At 35.8% G+C, this 18,592-nt stretch overlaps 1 protein-coding gene and 1 long non-coding RNA gene across 2 annotated transcripts; both read left to right on the forward strand.

Annotated features, from left to right (window-relative positions):
* Window positions 1-7,154: 7,154 nt before the first annotated feature.
* LOC142617087 (coproporphyrinogen-III oxidase 1, chloroplastic-like) lies at window positions 7,155-12,016 on the forward strand. Its single transcript, XM_075789782.1, has 8 exons — window positions 7,155-7,919; window positions 8,008-8,083; window positions 9,224-9,318; window positions 9,793-9,876; window positions 11,077-11,164; window positions 11,278-11,402; window positions 11,511-11,609; window positions 11,716-12,016. Exons 1-8 carry the CDS (start codon window positions 7,338-7,340, stop codon window positions 11,782-11,784), a joined length of 1,218 nt encoding a protein of 405 aa, XP_075645897.1. The 5' UTR covers window positions 7,155-7,337; the 3' UTR covers window positions 11,785-12,016.
* Window positions 12,017-13,106: 1,090 nt separating this feature from the next.
* LOC142617088 (uncharacterized) lies at window positions 13,107-14,942 on the forward strand. Its single transcript, XR_012840897.1, has 3 exons — window positions 13,107-13,845; window positions 14,039-14,158; window positions 14,593-14,942. It is a non-coding gene; the product is annotated as an uncharacterized LOC142617088 (long non-coding RNA).
* Window positions 14,943-18,592: the final 3,650 nt, after the last annotated feature.

The following is an 18,592-nucleotide window of genomic DNA, read 5'->3' on the forward strand; positions in this document are numbered from 1 at the left end:
TCTCTCTCTCTCTCTCTCTCTATATATATATATATATATATATATATATTACTTCAATGTTGATACACCTAGAATTAGTGATAAAGATTGTGATCGATTGAGGCCTACAAGGGCATTAGAGATTTAAATCTTAAGGAATTTCTTACAATCAAGTTGTCACGCCCTAAATCCAAGAGGATCCAAAGTACGACGAAAACGAACCATCAAGAGAAATTCTCAAGGATTTTCTTTTCAATTCCACATGATGATATAAATATATAAACATATTGAAATCTCCATAATATAAGTTCGAGCTTTATGATACATTTACAAACAACACAATTTACAAATCATGTGTCTCCAATATATACATAAATATATTCTGAAACACCAAAAGAACCAACAAAAATCCACCGTCTTCCCTAAAAAACCTCCCTAAAATATACAACCTCAACAACAAATCTAAGTCTACCAAGCCCAAGTCTAACAAACTCTAAGAGTCTAACTATTGTCTCCTCAAAGTTAGTAAGACTAGAGGCCATTAATAATGTTTCTCGTAACATAGTACTCCAATCACTAACAATAAAGGAAGCTCTGTGCTTGAGATATAGCTAACTGATTTGAAAAACTGTTAGGGAGTGGGATGAGCTAAAACTCAGTAAGTAGCATAATTAATAAGATTGAGGAAAATGCAAGGTTCATGATGATGTGCAATTTATAAGACACGATATAAATTGGGAATTTCCAACTAAATTTTGCAAGATCATTTTAGTTGATAATGGGATAAGAATGATGCAACACAAAGTTTCTTAAGATAGCCACCATGAAATTATGTACTATATTTTGTGAGCAATAACATTACAATTCCAAAACTAGAAAATCTAATACAAGGCAAAATGTCACAAAGGCACCATATTATCATAGAGACAGGTCAGGAGATCCACCCACTCACAAGTGGCATGATATACCTTCAAGGTTTTGCCTCTCCCCCTATTGTTAACAGGGGAGAACGTGTCATGTAAGACCTCTTTTGCATGTGGAATGTTGGCCCCCATGGGCTGCAGTCTCACCTAAACACTCAAGGGTTTACCTCTTCCCCCATGGGCAGCAGGAAAGAATGTGTTATCCAAAGCGAAAGACACTGACCTAGCTTTGATACTATTGTCACAAACACTATGGGGAAAAAATTGAGGGGAAAGCTTAAACCAACGTTATACTTTACAACCTATCCCAATGATCTTCCCACTGTGAAGATCTTTCATAGCATAACCATGTTGAAAAAAGAAGAGAGTAATTGCGAGTTCACATAATTGACCAACAAGTAGTAAGTTATGAGCAAGACTAAGAACATGAAAAGTGTTAGAAAGTTATAATTTGTGGTAGTTTTAGAATCACTAATAGACTTAGTAGATCCATTTACAATGTGAATAGGAGGCATATGAGAGGAAAATAACTTGTGAGAAAAAAAGAGACGGATTAGAAGTCTTATGATTATAGCATGTGGTATCAATGAGCCAATGAAAATTACTTGAAGTGGTTGAAAGAGAAAAAAGAATGGATATTATGGTGAAATACATCTTGGTTGAAGAGTGTTTCTGTATCAATCATATTAAATGTGAAAAGTGTCTCAATAGGGACAATGGTTATGTTAGAGTATGTAGCATGAGTAGGTGTAGTGGTAGCAGTAGAGTTAGCTTAAGTTCGCTTCCAATGGTTTTGAGTGATAAAACTCTTTTTGCGATAGTAACTGTTAGGTTCTAAGAAATTAGGAACTAATGTATTAGAACTTCAATATGTATATGTTGACAAACCATGATCAAAATGTTTAGTCTAGATTTAGGCTGCTCAAAGTATGTGTTTATGTAAAGTTGGAATCGAGTAATTGCAGGAAGTTACTATTCAATTTCTGTAAGGCTTGATCAATCGAAAATTAGACTCGATTGATCGAAGGTCGTATAAAATGTTTTTCTGCAGAATTTTCTAACTCAGCCCAAGCCTATTTGATTTGTAGGGTTTTATGTTTTATGTCTCATATAAATAGAAAAATCCTAGCCACGTTTTAGTTGTTGTTGTTTCTGTGTGTGTGAATCTCTTGTGAGATCTAGAGATATTTACCTTCATACACACTTAGAGTTATCAAGATCAAGATTGATGTCGAGAGCTTGGTGATCGCTTCAGTTGCTGTTTCAAGAGCTTAAAGAAAAACAAGTGGTATACTTGTGGATGTTGTGGATCTAAGAAAGAAGTAGTCCATGGACTCGGAGTTGTCACGTGGTCGTGATAGTAAGTTTTCTACTTGAGGTAGCAATAGGATGTTAGTGGTTTAAGTCGCTATTGTAAAACTTCAATTCTTTGATATTGAATTTTGTTTTACCTTGAGGACAGTTATGTTAAATCCTCCTAAAGTTTTTTATCGGTTTGGTTTTTCTGAGTTATCATATCGTGTGTTATTTACTTTTCCACACTCTTTACATGATATGATTTGTTTGTGTTAACTTAGATTTGAATAATTTATCTAAGTAATCACTTGGCTAAATAACTAGGTTAATCAACTAATGTTTTTAAGGGGTCTAAAAATGTACAGTAACGATAGTAGACAACTGAATTTCCAAGAGCAAAGAAACTTCCATGAGTTGGAGTTCAATCAGTTGGGGAGGATGGAACCAACGAAGCCATTGCTGTAGAGGAATTGCCTTTGTATTTTTCTTCAGATATCAACTCTTGGATTGCACTATCATGTGTAGGTAGTTGGATCACAATGCAAGATGAATGTTCTAACAAATTCATACTCATCAATCAAGTGCCACCCAAAAAAATAAATTTGTTGTGTTAGGTGAAAAGCATCATAATAAAAAACTAGAGGAATCTGTTGACATCTTCAAAATTATCCCATTCTACCTCAAAATTGTGTTAGATGATTAGCATCAAAATACTGGAGAAATCTCTCGACATCTTTAGAATTATCCCATTCTACCTTAAAATAAGAAAACTGATCCCAAACATCAGATATTTATGAAAATTCAGCAATTAAATACCATTTTTCTTGTTGCATATGACGAAGAATGGTATATATTAATATTGATATGAAAGATCAATTACGTGATAATGCAGTGCCAAGAAGTTCAATATGTTCATATAAAAAAAAAAGTTATATACGTCATATGTTGTCTCAAACCATCGTAGCAATGTTCTACTGAGGACTACCTTACTATCCTAGTCATCATAATTGATAAGGGTATTTTTAGACCTACAAAACTGACGACATGACAAGGCTGACGAACACATTTCCGTGGATAGATGAATCCAGAGGAAGCGAATCTTAGTAAGACAAACCTCAATATGGATGGACCTAAGGCAGATGAACCCAATAAAGGGGGGCGCATGGTACTCACGTGGCTCCTACGTGGCTGGAAGTGCTCATCAAGAATCTTGATATGGAAAAGCCTTGCACTCTATGCCTAACCATAATTAAGGGTCATCTACAAGGAAGACCATTTCGAAAAATCCGGAAATTTCATGGAGAGTTCTCCCCATAAGGAAAGACCTTCCTCCTCAAGAAATTAAGGTCAAATCTACACCACTATATAACCCCCTAAAACCCTCTCTCACAAAGGTACGCACAATTTCTCTAAAGCTTATACTTTCTAGCATTGTTGGAACTCTCTTCTAACTTAACCTTCAGAGGGTCTTTGGCCGGTATCCCACCAGTGCCCTTTGATTGGTTCTTCTCTTTTATTCTTCATGTGCACTTATTGACATATGTATGGACGATCAACTCACTGACGATTTTTGTGCATCATCAATAATATTTGTTGAAGTTAGATTGCATCTCATCATCTAATTTGACTAGTTTACTAATTTCTCCAATGACATATCTCCATAGATCGTGCCCTTTGATTAAACTTCTTATAGCATAAGCCAACTGATTGTAGTCAATCTAGTGTTTTTGTCGATTGTAGTGAACACAATGTAGACATTATTAATTTTGGACATGTGTCCAAATCGTGTTGGGTAGGTGTACTCAATTTTGAAGAGTTGAAATTCTTAGATTGGGATAATGGAAGGACAACATTTTGTGTGTGTTTCGCTACTTATGTGTTTCACTACTTATTAAAAGTTAAAAGAAATTATACTTTATCATCTTAAACTATGTTTCATATTACACTTTGGATATTAAACTTTTCAAATGCATATTTTGTACCCTAAATTATCACATTTGTTACACTTTGCACCTCGACATTAAATTTTCGGTAAATTTGGATATAAATTCAAAGTTTAAAATGCAAAGTGTAATTAGGAGAGGTAATTAAGTCTTTTCACGAAGTGCCATATTTTTACATCAAGTTAATAGCAAATTTGATGTTAGGATGCAAAGTGTAACAATAATTATAGTATAGGGTGCAAAATGTGTTTTTGAAAAGTTTAAGATTTAAAGTGTAATCGATGATACAATTTAGGGTGGTAAGGTATAATTTTAAAAGTTATCTTTTTTCTTAAATCATGTATTGTTTGTAGGTCCCAAAAAATTAGTTTTTTTTTAAAAAATATTTATATTTTAATTTTTTCTAGCTAGCTTAAAGTGCTCCATTGGCCGGTACTGTTTTGTTCCATAATTTTTTTTAAGTCTCGTGGGTTACACTCTATTTTTTATTTTTATTTTTACTATAGTAATTTTAGCCATAAATTCATTTAGCTTATTTTATGCAGCAGTTAGATAAATCATTCTCAAACAAACACTTTATATCAACATTAAGGTGATTAAATCACACCCAACAAGTATTTGTTTGAGGAGTTTTGTTGAATCAACATTTTGTTTTAATTTATGCATTTTTTGAAATTGACTTTTTTTTGCTAAATTTTTTGAAATTGACTTGTGTGTGAAAGGTTGTATTTAGTGTATAAAATTCTCTTTTTTACAAGTTTCAGGAGAGATTATGGTAGGTAGCATTACTCTTTGGACTCGAACCTGCAATGCGTCACTTTTGATAGAAGGTACTTGCCTTAACACTAATGTGCAACCTCTAATTGGTGTGTAATATTATTTTCTCTTCACCCTTTTTCTTAAAAACAAAAACACAAAATAGATTACAGTGTGTCCAAATTCTAAGTGGAAAAAAGCTTTATATTTTGTTGCTTTTTTATTTTAAAGTTTAAGGTATTTTAAGAATTCAGTTGAAAGATTTAAATTTATTTTGGTTTTAAAATTGAAGGATTCATTATCTAACACAAAAAGACAATAAAATAAAACTAGCCTCGAGAACACGTTCATACGTGTGCTCAGAAGTTCTTCTATCATTTTCTTTTAAAGATCAATAATTTTCAACTAGTAAAAAATATGCAAAAATATGGCTGAAAAATTCCCTAAGAAAGAAAGCCTGAAAAGACTTTGAAGAAGAATTTTTATTACATCAATATTGTAAAATAGAAAAAAGAAGCAAACCCAACAACAACAACAACAACAACAAAGAGATATGAACAAAAAAAATTCTGAAGTCCTAAAACTCACATAGTAAAATAATCAGTAAATTTCAGGCAGTTGCCCAAAAATATTTTTAGATTCCATTGTTTTTTTTTTGTTTTTTTTTTATTTGACATAATCTACCACTTTTTTCTCATAGGGTACCTTCTTCTTTTTGCCAGAAGTACTTATAAAATTATCACAATTTGTTGTTGTATTTTTATAGCAAATGATTGTGGAAAGTTACGAGAATAACACGTACATGATAACTGATAGGTGGTTTGTTTTTTTAATCTGTTAGAAAAAAAAAAAAAAAACTTGTCTCTTAAAAAAATATTTGAAAAGTAGTAAAAAGTGGATGACAAGGCAATGTGGGGTTTAAGGTGAGCATTAAATAAAAAAAGAAATAGATAGCTGTTTAGAAAATAAAATTGCACGTAGCCAATTTATATATAAAAAAAAGGTTAATTACAACTTACTTTTGGTTGAAATTTAAGTTGTCTATTTGTGGTTTGAAATTTGACACTATACTCACCTAAGGTTAGCTCAATTAATATGTATTTTTGCTTTTTAAATTTATTTATTTATTTATTTCCCTCTCCTCTCAAAACATACAAAACAAAAAAGAATAAGAGAAAATATGATAAAAAAGTGAGAGTTTTTTAGTGGAAGCTCTTATGGTGGTGGTAATGTTTGTTCTTAATTTTTACAAAACCCTCACTTTTTTTTAATCTTAATTTCTCTTATTCTTTTGTATTTTGTTTGTTTTGAGAGAATAGAAGCATAAAAGAGAGCAAAAATACTTATTTAGCCCAATTTTAACAGAAATTGGTTAGGGAGCCCTAATATACCAAACACCGTTAGTGATTCACTCCTCTTTCTTTTGTCTCCCTGTCTTCACTTTTAGAAAACCTCCATGAATACTCTTTACAAATAATTCCGAAATACTAGAAAAATCAACACAATAATCCATAAAAAAAATACCAAAAACTCACTGAAGGTCCCCTGAAAACGCTACCAAAAAAAAAACACTTATAGCATTCTTCACTATCCACACATAAAAACGATCCAAAACTCGCACTATCGAATCTAATGGTTGTGTTTTGATCTGCCTCATTGTCAGCTAGAGGAGTGTTCGCTCCATCTGACAGCGAAGACACCTTCTTCGTGTTCGCCTTGGGAGAATCTGCCGCCTCAGGGAAGAGAGTTTTCTTTTTCTTTTTGAGAAACAGAGAAGAGATTAAGAGTGGAGAGAAACGAGACATAATAGAGAGAGGGAGAGAGAGATAGAAGAGAGCAGTAACGAGGTTTGGTCCGTTAGGGACAAAGTTGTCTTTTGAGGATCAAATTGATAAGTTTTAAAATGTTTTGGACCTAGTTGGTATTATCACAAACCTCAAGGTAGGTTTGTGAAATTTACTCTTTAAAAAAATATTTTTACCATATTACTCAAATTTTATACCTACTTAAACTTGTGCGTTGGGTAGCTTTGACAAAACAAAATGTTCAATCTCCAGCAGGGAAAGTCCCTGTGTAGAATAGATAATTAAAAAAAAAAAAAAAAAAAAGCAAGTCAACGGTAAATGATACGGTGGGCGTAGGTGGCGGTAGAATTCTAGAGTTAATGGTTTACTTACTCCATGTCGCCGGTAAACGGCCAGCCCGTTGTTTTTTGAAGTTTTACTTAAAAACAACAAACCCGTGAAAAAGTCAGTCCAGACTCCAGCCATCCACAATTTCACCACAGTACTACTGTAAACAACACCCCTTTATCATATCATTTATAACATCCCAGCTCTCTCTCTCTCTCTCTCTCTCTCTCTCTCTTCAATAAATTTATATCTTCTTCAGATATATTCACTCTCGTACATCAAAATTTGATTCAAACCAAGCCAAAACAATGTCACCTACAACAACAGCAAGCGCCATTGTCTCATCCTCATCTTCATCCTCCTATTTCACTCTTTTCCCTCCCACCTCAGCCTCACCCAAAACAAAACCCATCACCAAACTCTCCTTCAATTTCTCCAAAACCCAAACCCGCAATCTCACTCTCTCCACCAAAACAACAACAACAACAACAACAACAATTCGATCCGCAGTTTCCATCGAAAAAGAAATCCCAGAAACCGAACGACCCAACACATTCCTCCGCGAATCCGACGACCATGATTCCCCATCATCCTCATCCTCCACCGTCCGATCCCGGTTCGAGAAAATGATAAGGGAAGCACAGGACAGTGTGTGCAAAGCAATCGAAGGCGCCGATGGTGGAGCTAAGTTTAAGGAAGATGTGTGGTCGAGGCCTGGTGGCGGCGGAGGCATAAGTCGAGTTCTTCAAGACGGTGCCGTTTGGGAGAAAGCTGGGGTTAATGTTTCTGTCGTTTATGGGGTTATGCCACCGGAGGCTTATCGTGCCGCCTCCGCCACCGCCGAGCTGAAGCCGGGCCCCGTTCCGTTCTTTGCTGCCGGAATTAGCTCCGTAAATTACACTCTTTTCTCTGCCTTTGATTGTGAAATTTTTTATCCAAATTGTACAATAATGTGTGTTTGTTGTGGTGGTGTTTCAGGTGTTGCATCCAAAGAACCCATTTGCGCCCACATTGCATTTTAATTATCGATATTTTGAGACTGACGCTCCTAAAGGTACCCCCATTCAATGCTTGCCTTTTTTTGATTTCTCAGAATGGAACGTGTTGTGTATGGAATTTTAGTAACATTGGAGCCAATGTTTATGTGTCTGTGTGAACCAATTGTCTGGCTCTATTACTATGTGTTTTTCCGTTGGTTTGATGCTGTTTATGTGCTTTGGTTAGTAACAAGTTCTTGGGTATAGAGTATTGCACTGAATTACCACAATTTAAACTAGAATACTTATTTTCAAACCGCCCCCCAAAAAAAAACAGAAGAAGAAGAAGAAGCAAAGAAGACTCCCCGGGATATTTCTGTTAAAATGCTGCATTGACTATGTGGGTTTTGATTTAGCTCAACTAGTAAAGTCTTTTGTTGTTGGGTTCAAATCCCGCTTACGCCAAAAAAGAAAGAAAGCTTCATTGACCATGTTTTTCTGGTTTTCTAGCCTTTTGGATGTTGAGAATTATAATATGATTGTCTAATTTACAGTCTACTTTTTTTGTTTTACTCTTGAAAAAGGTTTATTTATTTATTTTTAGACTCTGTAGGCACTATATTATATTTCAGTACTCTTTTGCTTATGATAATTTCTTTCTTGTTATTTCTTGCATTGGGTTGGGTTGGGTTGTCTTAATCCTCAGATAATATGAACTTGCTGCTAGGAATTTATGACATCCTTTTTAAACTTTGAAAGATGTCTGTAGGGATCAGACTCTTTTGATTTGCATGAAACTTAATTAACATGTTAATTCAGATGTCAATTGAATAATAAGTTCTTCAAAATTTGCAATAACACGCATCATTCTTTTCCTTCTATTTAGTATTGAATCTATTAATAGATTTATCTTGCGAGATATTTTTATTATACATACAGTTTTTTTTTAATAAGTAGTTTTTATTATAAATATAGTACCAAAGAAAGCAAGTATTAATGACTAATTCTTCATCTCATGTCCCATAATTGAAAACTGGCAACCAAGGCATCCTTTGTGATGCCTGATGTCTGTGGCTTTAATCTCACCTTCCCCTTACCCCATTATTTGCCTATATATATATATATATATATAAAGTTTGTTTCACTGGTCTTATTTATTTTTAATTAGTATGATTGTTTGCATTTGTGTATTGATATTTCACTGTTGATTCATGCAGATGCTCCTGGAGCACCAAGACAGTGGTGGTTTGGTGGAGGAACCGATTTGACACCTGCGTACATCTTTGAAGAGGATGTTAAGCATTTCCATTCGGTATTTGCTTTAAACATCTGACATTGAATAATTTCCTTTAAATGAAATATTGACCAGCTTTCTTGCTCTTATAAACAAATCATATTATTTGTAATGATAGGTTTTAAAATTTTGAGGTGCTTCTCTTCCTGTGCTTCCTTGCGTAGGTTCAAAACACAGTTTTGTCTGTTTGTAATGAACTGGAATGGGGTTTTTTTTTCCCTGGCTTATATGAGAAATAGGCTAGTTCTTTAGGATAAATGAGTAGAACCAAAAGGAGAAATACATTGGGGCTTCTGCATATGCTTAATTCATCATCTTCTTAAGGTGTCCATTTGTTACCTCCAAATTAAGAATAGTAGTTCTGACATTCAATTGTGCATCTATAGCAGCCTTAAGAAGAATTGAATGCATGGTTTCGTTTGTATCTTCAAAAAGTTATAATGTGATAACACTAATGTGTTTAGGCATACTGATATTGACCCTCTTCTGTAGGTTCAAAAAAGTGCTTGTGACAAATTTGATCCAACATTCTATCCTCGATTTAAGAAATGGTGCGATGATTATTTCTATATCAAGGTATATTTCCTTTTAAAGCTTATTATTATTAAAACTTATAATGTGGAGCTATCGTTCTTTGCTTAAAAAAAATGTGGAGCTGATGATGCATTGATTTTTCCAACACTTGTTATGAATCTCGGTAACTTCTCAGTGTTTTTGTATGTCACCTAAACACACTCATATGTACAAGTTGGGTTGATATCTCAACATTTGTATGAAGTATGGGATTTAAAATTGTTTTGTATGTCAACAAGTTGTACACAAAAATGTAATCCTTCCAGTTAGACCCACCTGCGAGAATCCAACCCAGTCCAATATATGGGCTGGTTTTTCCCCGTATTTATTGATTGCATGGAAGGGAGAGACCATCTTAAGTTCAAACCGTCAAAGTTCTAGTAAAACAACCCCTTTGAGTTCATCTGAAGTAACTTGTTGAGAAAAAGTGGAGGAGAGCAAGTTGGTAGGAAACATGTGGGATGGGGTTATAGGTAAACCACATTTCGTATGTTAGTTATTGAACACTAAATGGAATCCTTCATAGTTTTTTTTTTGTTTTTGTTTTTTAAGTTGAGCTTATTATCATACCCTTGAGTTTAGAAAGAATGCCTGCAATTTCTGACCAGACCAGCCAACCTTCCCTTCTTTGCCTTTTAAGAACTCTTATTTTTTGGGTGTTTGTGTGTTGGGATGAATTTTTGGGGTCCAATGTGAAGGAAATACATCAAAGTTTTTAACTCCCCAACTAGCCATGGATTTTAACTCATTTGCGACTTCACTTTCATTTTTTGAGTTATTTAGTAATTTAAAGTGAGTTTTATTTCCTTGTTATTACTGCCTCTGGGCCAGGTTTCCTAACCCTTTATGGGGCAGGTTGTACTCGCAATTTTGGACATTCCAAAGTGACCTGAACTTTGGACATTGGTAACTCTTGCTAGGTCTGCCATTTGATTTCAAAATCAAAATGATCAGCAAAACTCTCTTCTTCAATGTTAATATTTATCTACAGAGCGATGTTTATTTTTTATTTTTTTTATTTTTTTAATCTCTTTACTGGTGCAAATCAGAGAGCTGGCTCGTTCTCTCCAGTATTCTTTGGTTGTTGATACTTTCATTGGCTGAATAGGATGGAAGTGATCTGTTATAACTACCTTGGCTCTATATATATTACATGTGAAATGTATTGAATTTTCTACCCTCTATTACTAATGGTATATGCAGCACCGAGGTGAGAGGCGGGGGCTTGGGGGAATATTTTTTGATGATCTAAATGACTATGACCAAGAGATGCTTCTATCCTTTGCCACTGGTAATTGCTTGAGAATATAGAATTGATGTCTTATCATGTGTTTTTCAATAAGAACTCTTTAGTTTTGTCGCACTTCAATTCTCTTCATGCTCACATCTATTGTCAATATGTAGAATGTGCCAATTCTGTGGTTCCTGCTTACATACCAATCATAGAAAAAAGAAAGGATACACCATTCACAGACCAGCACAAGGCATGGCAGCAATTGCGAAGAGGGCGTTATGTAGAATTCAATTTGGTACCAAAGCTGTCTCTAAAGATATTATTAAACATTAAACATCTGTTAACTCTTTGTTTTTTTGTTGTTGTTATGAAGCCTTGTTAACATGTTTTCTTATCAACAAAGGTTTATGATCGTGGTACAACATTTGGGCTAAAGACAGGAGGTCGAATTGAGAGTATTCTTGTTTCTCTCCCACTAACAGCTCGGTGGGAATATGACCATGTAAGCTTTTCGGATCTTTCTGAATGAATACCTGTACAATAATGCTAGAAAGTGGAATATCCTTGAATCATAATGCGGGGATGGTTTTGTTGTTTGATGTTTGCAGAAACCAGAAAATGGAACTGAAGAGTGGAAATTATTAGATGCCTGCATCAATCCAAAGGAATGGATCTAACATTGTTCAAAATTAATGTCTTTGTATCATCCCTTCCCCTCTTTTCCCCTCTTTATTCTGTTCTTCAATGAGTGTTTTTATTGCATGGTTAGAGGTTAGTGATTGGTGTCTAGGACGGGTGTAATTCACTAGTAAAAGGTGATAGAGATGTAAATCATAAAATTATGAGTATGCTATCTTTTGTTGAGGACTAATAAAAATTTTCTGGTGAAAAAAATACATTGTTGAATAATTCCACTGTACATTTAATAATTCCCTAGTAATATTTTTCAGCAAGCACCTTTATTACCAGTCAGCTAGCTGTTGAGTCATGATAAACCGGCGACTTTGTTTTTCTTGCTTCTAATTGTTATGTGAGCTCAGCTGACCGTTATGTGAGATCTAGGAGTATGAGTGTTCATACTAGATCACTCATACTCCTAGATCTCACATAAAATCACTGTAAGAAATTGGATTTATTCATTCCATTTTGGCTTGACAGTACAGATATTGGAACCCCTTTGTGTTCATGTATAAATTGCCATAAAAAAAACAAAAAAAAAAAACCAATTTTGACAAAATGCTGCATATTTAGCACTATTGGTGCGTTGGAACATTCTCAACAACTAAAAGGTATCTCCCTGAATTTTTTCCACCAGTTTTATTTTGTTAAATCAGGTTAGAAGTTCAATTATAGACTGTCCAAAGTTGTGAAATCTGTAGATACATAAGTACAGACCCCACGGCATCCACTACCACTAGGAGCACAACTGGTCAACAGCATAAACACATGCAACTAATAATTTCTTTCCCACTAAATTAAACTTTACTAACATCATTTATAAAATTTGTATTTTAGCCTCACTTCATGAATTTATGTATTCAGATTATAATAATATTTTCTTCTAAAAAGAAGATTATGATAACATTTCTATTTTGTTTTTTGAGTTTATTTTTCAATGATCTTGATGTTGAAAAATTGAATTCAACTCAAACCAATAATGAGATAACAATCTGCATTTAGATGCATTTAATGAATTTTGTATGTCAGAAGTCGATGTACCTATCATCTATTTTAGCACCGTGCTTCTTTTTTTTTTTTTTTTTTTTTTTTTTTTTTTGACAACGGTTGATATGGTCTTTTATTTCCAATGCATAATAAAAGTTGTGTTTATGATAGACTAATGTAAACCACCAACTTAATCTTAGGAAGTAGTGAAAAAGGCTGTAAAAGCTCCTAGTCAAACTCAAGACAGCCACTTCGAGACCGAGTGCCCAATCACTCGGCCAACCCCCTGGGTTTCGAAAGTTGTTTTCAGTCTTAGTTTTTTGCATTCTTCGTCCACTCCAATTAATTTTTATCAGTCTTGCTAGGTTGCGCAGGTATGCCTAAAAATGGCAACAGTACAAATGTATCCAACATGTGTCTGGTAGTAAAATTTTTATTTTTATTTTATTTTATTCTAGGTACTGCTCAGACACAAGATAGGAAAAAAATTATGAAAAAGAAAGAAAACAATATGATCAAAGGATAGGCCACTAATCTTAATATCTTCACCGATGAGATTGATATGAACAGGATTCTATTGCAAAGTCCTTGCTCCTTTCGATAAATATCTGATGGTCCTTCATCGGCTAGGTGTAAACGAATGCGTTAGTGCGGTGTGCTGTGACAAAGCCTATTTCTGGGTACAGATCTCAAATTTACCCAGTAGGCATATGACAAAGGAGTATGGGGCTCTAATTGGAAGCACTTTGGGAGAGGTTATCTTAGTTGATGCTCCTGAAAGTGGTCGAGCATGGGGTACCTGTGTTAGAGTCCGAGTCAAAATTGACATTACCAAGCCACTATGCTGGGGTAGGATGGTTCGATTGAGTGGTTCATATCGACGTTGGGTTTCTTTTCTGTATGAGCGCCTACTGATCTACTGTTATTGGTGTGGAGAAACTTGAAGTAACTTGTTGAGAAGCAGTGGAGAAACAACTTGTCAGCACTGCAATATATAAGCCAATTCAGCAGCTCATCAAATTCATCAATATGTTGTTTTTTCTTGGATGAAAACATGTGGGATGGAGTTACAGGTAAATCACATCCTGTTAGTCAGTTATTGAACACATGGAATTCGTTCATAGTTTTATTTTTATTTTTAAGTTGAGCTTGTTATCATACCCTTGAATTTAGAAATAATGCCTGCAAATTCAGACCAGACTTGCCAAGCCAACCTGCCCTTCTTTGCCTGTTATAACTTATGTTGTTTAGGTGTTTATGTTTCAGGATGAGTTTTGGAGGCCCAAAGTGAAGGGATTGCATCAAAGTTTTGCTCCCCAACCAGCCATGAATAATCAACTCATTTGTGACTTTACTTTCATCTTTTGAGTTATTTAGGAATATAAGGTTAGTTTTATTACCATGTTTATTACTGGCTCTGGTTTAGGTTGCCTAACCCTTTAAGGGGCAGGTTGCACTGGGCAATTTTGGACATACCAATTTCGAAGTGATCCAAACTTAGGAAATTGATAACTCTAGCTTGGGTCTGCCCTTTGATTTCTGTATCAAAATGATCAGATAAATTATCTTCTTCAGTGTTGGGTGTTGACATTATCTTTATAATGCCCTCCTCATCAACAGACTGATGTTTATTGGTTTTATCTCTTTACTGGTGCAAATTAGAGAGAAGGCTTGTTTACTCCTGTTTTCTTTGGTGGTTGTATGTTTTCATTGGTTGAATAGGATAATAGTGAACTAATTTGGCTCTATTTATCTTACATGTGAAACTAATTGAATATTTGACAGTTATGCCTTATATTGACTACTAATGGTATATGCAGTAGCGAGGTGAGAGGCGGGGGCTTGGGGGAATATTTTTCGATGGAGCAATTGGAGAGCATTAAGGAAGCCCCCACTTTTCAGAAAGTGGAGAGAAAAAATTCAGACTTTGATGTCTATGTGCTGATTACAACATGCACTACACAAAGTACAACTGAGAGAACACAACAGAACAGAGTTTAAAGACTGATTGACAGACAGGGGAACAAGAAACCTGTGTTTTGAAAACTTCTTTTTTTTTGTAAGGACTCTTGAAGTAGAATTATATTCTCTCTGTTTGGTAAGCCTTTTGAATGCTTTGTATTTTGAAAAAATAGCGATTTCAGAAGTTGTGTTTTGAATAGTTAAAAATAAAAAGAAAAAGTAATTAAGCCTTTGATAAAATCTTTGCAAAATGTTGTTGCTGTGAAAGAAAACACAATTTTCTGGAAAATTTTGAAAAAAAAGAAAAAAAAGAAAAAAAAAGGATCCATGAGTTGCTTTGGTTTTTTGTATTTTTTCTTCTAATTTTAAAAATGCAAAGTTAAGCTGCTATTTGTTTTCGGGTTTGAATATAAAATTGCTCTTTTTTTTCTCCACAAAATGGCAATGCCAAACAGACCCTTGGCATGTTAGTTAATTGTCACCATCATTCTCTGATGGTATGTGTTGTGTAGGACTAGTTATTGCTTTGAGAAGCTGATGTATATAATATGGTCTTATGTTAGTTTCTCTCACATTATTTTACAAGGGCTGCGTTGATGTATCATTATTATTTTTAGTAAGATAAGAAAGGACTAGGTTCATCAAATTGATTTATTTTTGTTCCATAATGAATTCTGTTTTTGTGCTTCTCTTGTCTAGAATAAATTACAACTAAAGTTTTTTTGTTTAGGCAGGCAGGAGTAATTGGTTTGATTATTTCGTAAGCACGTTGTAATATCCACAAAGAAAAAGAGTAAAAAAAAGAAAAATAGACAAAAAGAGGGGCGTTTATTTTAATTACTTAATTAAGTACAATTTATTTTAAGGTAAGTAGTAAAGTTCATATCAAAAGCTTTGTAGTGGTGTTTCCAATGGCCTCATTCCCCAATACTATATGGAAAATCCAAAATCCAAACTCAAATACAGTATTGGGGGTATCCAAAAGACCCCCAATACTATAATTGAATATATGGGATATAAAATGTAAGTGTGTTAATATGTGCATATTGTATGTCTGAGTAAAGTGACGTGGTGCTCACTTCTCTTACATTCGTGATAGACCCTACTAATTAAATTCATTGTGAGAATGCATATGTGATAGAGATAGGCATGACAAAAAACCGAGAGCTATCAAGAGAGGAGGAAGCTGAGCTCTCTAGGAGCAAGAAGAAAGTTAAGGAAGGACATTATGCTGAGTTTAATGATGGCTTAAGCAAGGGTGGGCAGTCACAGGGAGGTCAGATGCTTTGGGGGGTTGCTAAGAAATCATTCAAAGACAAATTGGTGGGTGAGATCCCAGGAGCTTATGCAAAGGCATTTGAGTTCTCGGACCTATTGGACATGGAGGCGGATTCAGACGAGGAGGTGGAAGAGCTCCGTGAGGGGTTAGCAGCGGTTAAACTCACGAGAGAAACCAAACTTGGAATCAGGAAACCGTGGTCCAATGCACTAATCATTAAGCTTTATGGTAGAGCAATAGGACTTAGCTTTCTTCAGAGTAAGCTTAATCTACTGTGGAAACCGTCGGGTCTTTGGACTGTGTGGATCTTGGTAAAGATTTCTATTCAGTTAGGTTCTCATCGAAAGAAGACATGGATGCTGTTCTCAAAAATGGACCGTGGTTTATTGGGGGGTAATTTTTATCCATTAGGCCATGGAAGCCCTTCTTCAACCCAGCTAGTGCGTGTGTGTCGTCCATCGCGGTTTGGGTGAGGTTGCATGAACTACCTATGGAGTTGTATGAGACAGAAGTTCTTAAAAAAATTGGTGGAGCTATAGGGAGAGTTCTTTAGATAGATTCCCATACTGCCATGGAGGCCAGAGGGAGGTATGTTAGACTCTATATCCAACTGGATGTCACAAAGCCGCTTATCAATACTGTTCTCATAGGAAAGTTTGAACAACTTGTGGTTTATGAAGGGCTTCAAAAGCTGTGTTCTTTAGCGGGAGGATTGGGCATCGAAAACCAAAGGATTGAACAACCTGTGGTTTATGAAGGGCTTCAAAAGCTGTGTTCTAATGCCCACTCACCATTAGAAAACCAGAGGCACCGATGGAGGGTGGTCCGGCGAGTGATGGAGAGGAAAGGACTACGCACCATGGAGTGTTGCCGCGTGGTTTGCATGACTCGTCCTGCACTAACATAGGTAGTGGCACGACGCAAGACAGGGGAGATGGCATGGGCGACAGGTATAGCCCTTGGATGCTTGTGACACGTAAAAAGCTTAGGCAGAAGAAAACAAGTAATTCTGTTACCTCTGGGGAACATGCATTTCACGGGTTGGGCCAAGCTAGTCATGGGCTTAGGAAGGAGTCAAAGAGTGAGACAAGGAATTGGACTGGTAATGATAGGGGGGCTGAGTCTGTTGGGCCTTTGAGAGTGGGCCGTGATCTAAGGTTTGAGTTTAATATGGGGGATAAGCAGGTGGAGTACCGTTTTAGCCCTTTAGTTAAGGGCAAAAGAGTCTTAGAGAGGAGCAGGGCAGCAAAGAGCATATCTAAGAAGGATACAGGTGAAGTAGGTATTCAATCTCTAAGCATGACGATTGTTTGGATTTCTCGGAGTAATAATGGAGATGGTGGGTGCTCTGAGGTACCGTTCAAATTTTCAGCTAATGGTCGTACTGGGATGGATACTTAAGCTCGACGGCAGGAGTGTGGAAACTCTGGTGATGGGTATGGCGGAGATCAGAACGAAAATAGCGCCGGTGATGCGATGGACCAGAGTAAAGACAATGTGTACAAGGGAGGACTTTGAAAAATTGGACCTTCTACCCCACACGGAGCAAAGGGTTCATACGCTCAAGCCAATGCTACTATCTAGCAACCATATAGTGGCGAGGGGGCCAAATTTGGGTGTGTTGGTACTTCTGCTGTCTTTGCATCTAGGGAAGGAAAGGGCAAAGAAGTTGATGGCATGGATGGGATGGAGGTGGAGGAGGGAAGCAATGAGTTTTCCTCATTTGTTTGATTGCTCTGTTCCTTTTCATCAAAAATCAATAAATTATGAATATTATAGTGTGGAATTGTAGGGGCGCTTTGAAGCCCAACTTTCAGAATTATGTCGGGGAGCTGGCTAGGAACCATAATCCTGCCATTTTGGTGGTAATGGAAACGCAGGTTGGGGGAGACAGAGCAAGGGATATAACAAATCAGCTCCCGTTTGATGGTGTTATTGTTGCTAACTCGATTGGCTACGCGGGTGCATTTGGCTTCTGTGGAACTTAGATAGAGTGGAGGTGGAGTAGCTTGCAAGCATGGAGCAAGAAATTCATGTCAAAGTTAAGGTATTACCCTTTAACTTTTCTTGGATTTTTACTGTTGTGTATGCTAGTCCTAGAATTGTAGAGAGGCAGGTGTTGTGGGAAAATCTTTCTAAAGTTGTTGATCTTCATAGTAAACCTTGGATAATTGCGGGTGATTTTAATGAGCACCTTGCAGGGGAGGATAAATATGGGGGTAGGCCAGTTAGCATAAACAGATCCCTGATGTTTAAGGACTGCCTTGATAAATGTAATATGGTGGATATGGGCTTTAGTGGGCCGAGATATACGTTGACGAATAGACAAGCGATCCATCGTCTTATCCAAGAGAGAATTGATAGATTCTTTATGATTTTGAGCTGGTGTTTGCTCTACCCTGATGCTAAAGTGTCACACTTAACCAGGTGTCACTTGGACCATTGCCCAGTACTGATGGAGACAAATCCTAGAAGGCAGTTGCACTTTGGATTTTCCATGGGGAGAGTGTTAGGATGTGTGTCCTTAAATCCTATTATATGATGCTATGTATGTTATTATGTATGACATTATGTATGAC

The sequence above is a fragment of the Castanea sativa genome, chromosome 11, assembly GCF_040712315.1.
Source record: "Castanea sativa cultivar Marrone di Chiusa Pesio chromosome 11, ASM4071231v1".
In the NCBI taxonomy this organism is placed as follows: Eukaryota; Viridiplantae; Streptophyta; class Magnoliopsida; order Fagales; family Fagaceae; genus Castanea; species Castanea sativa.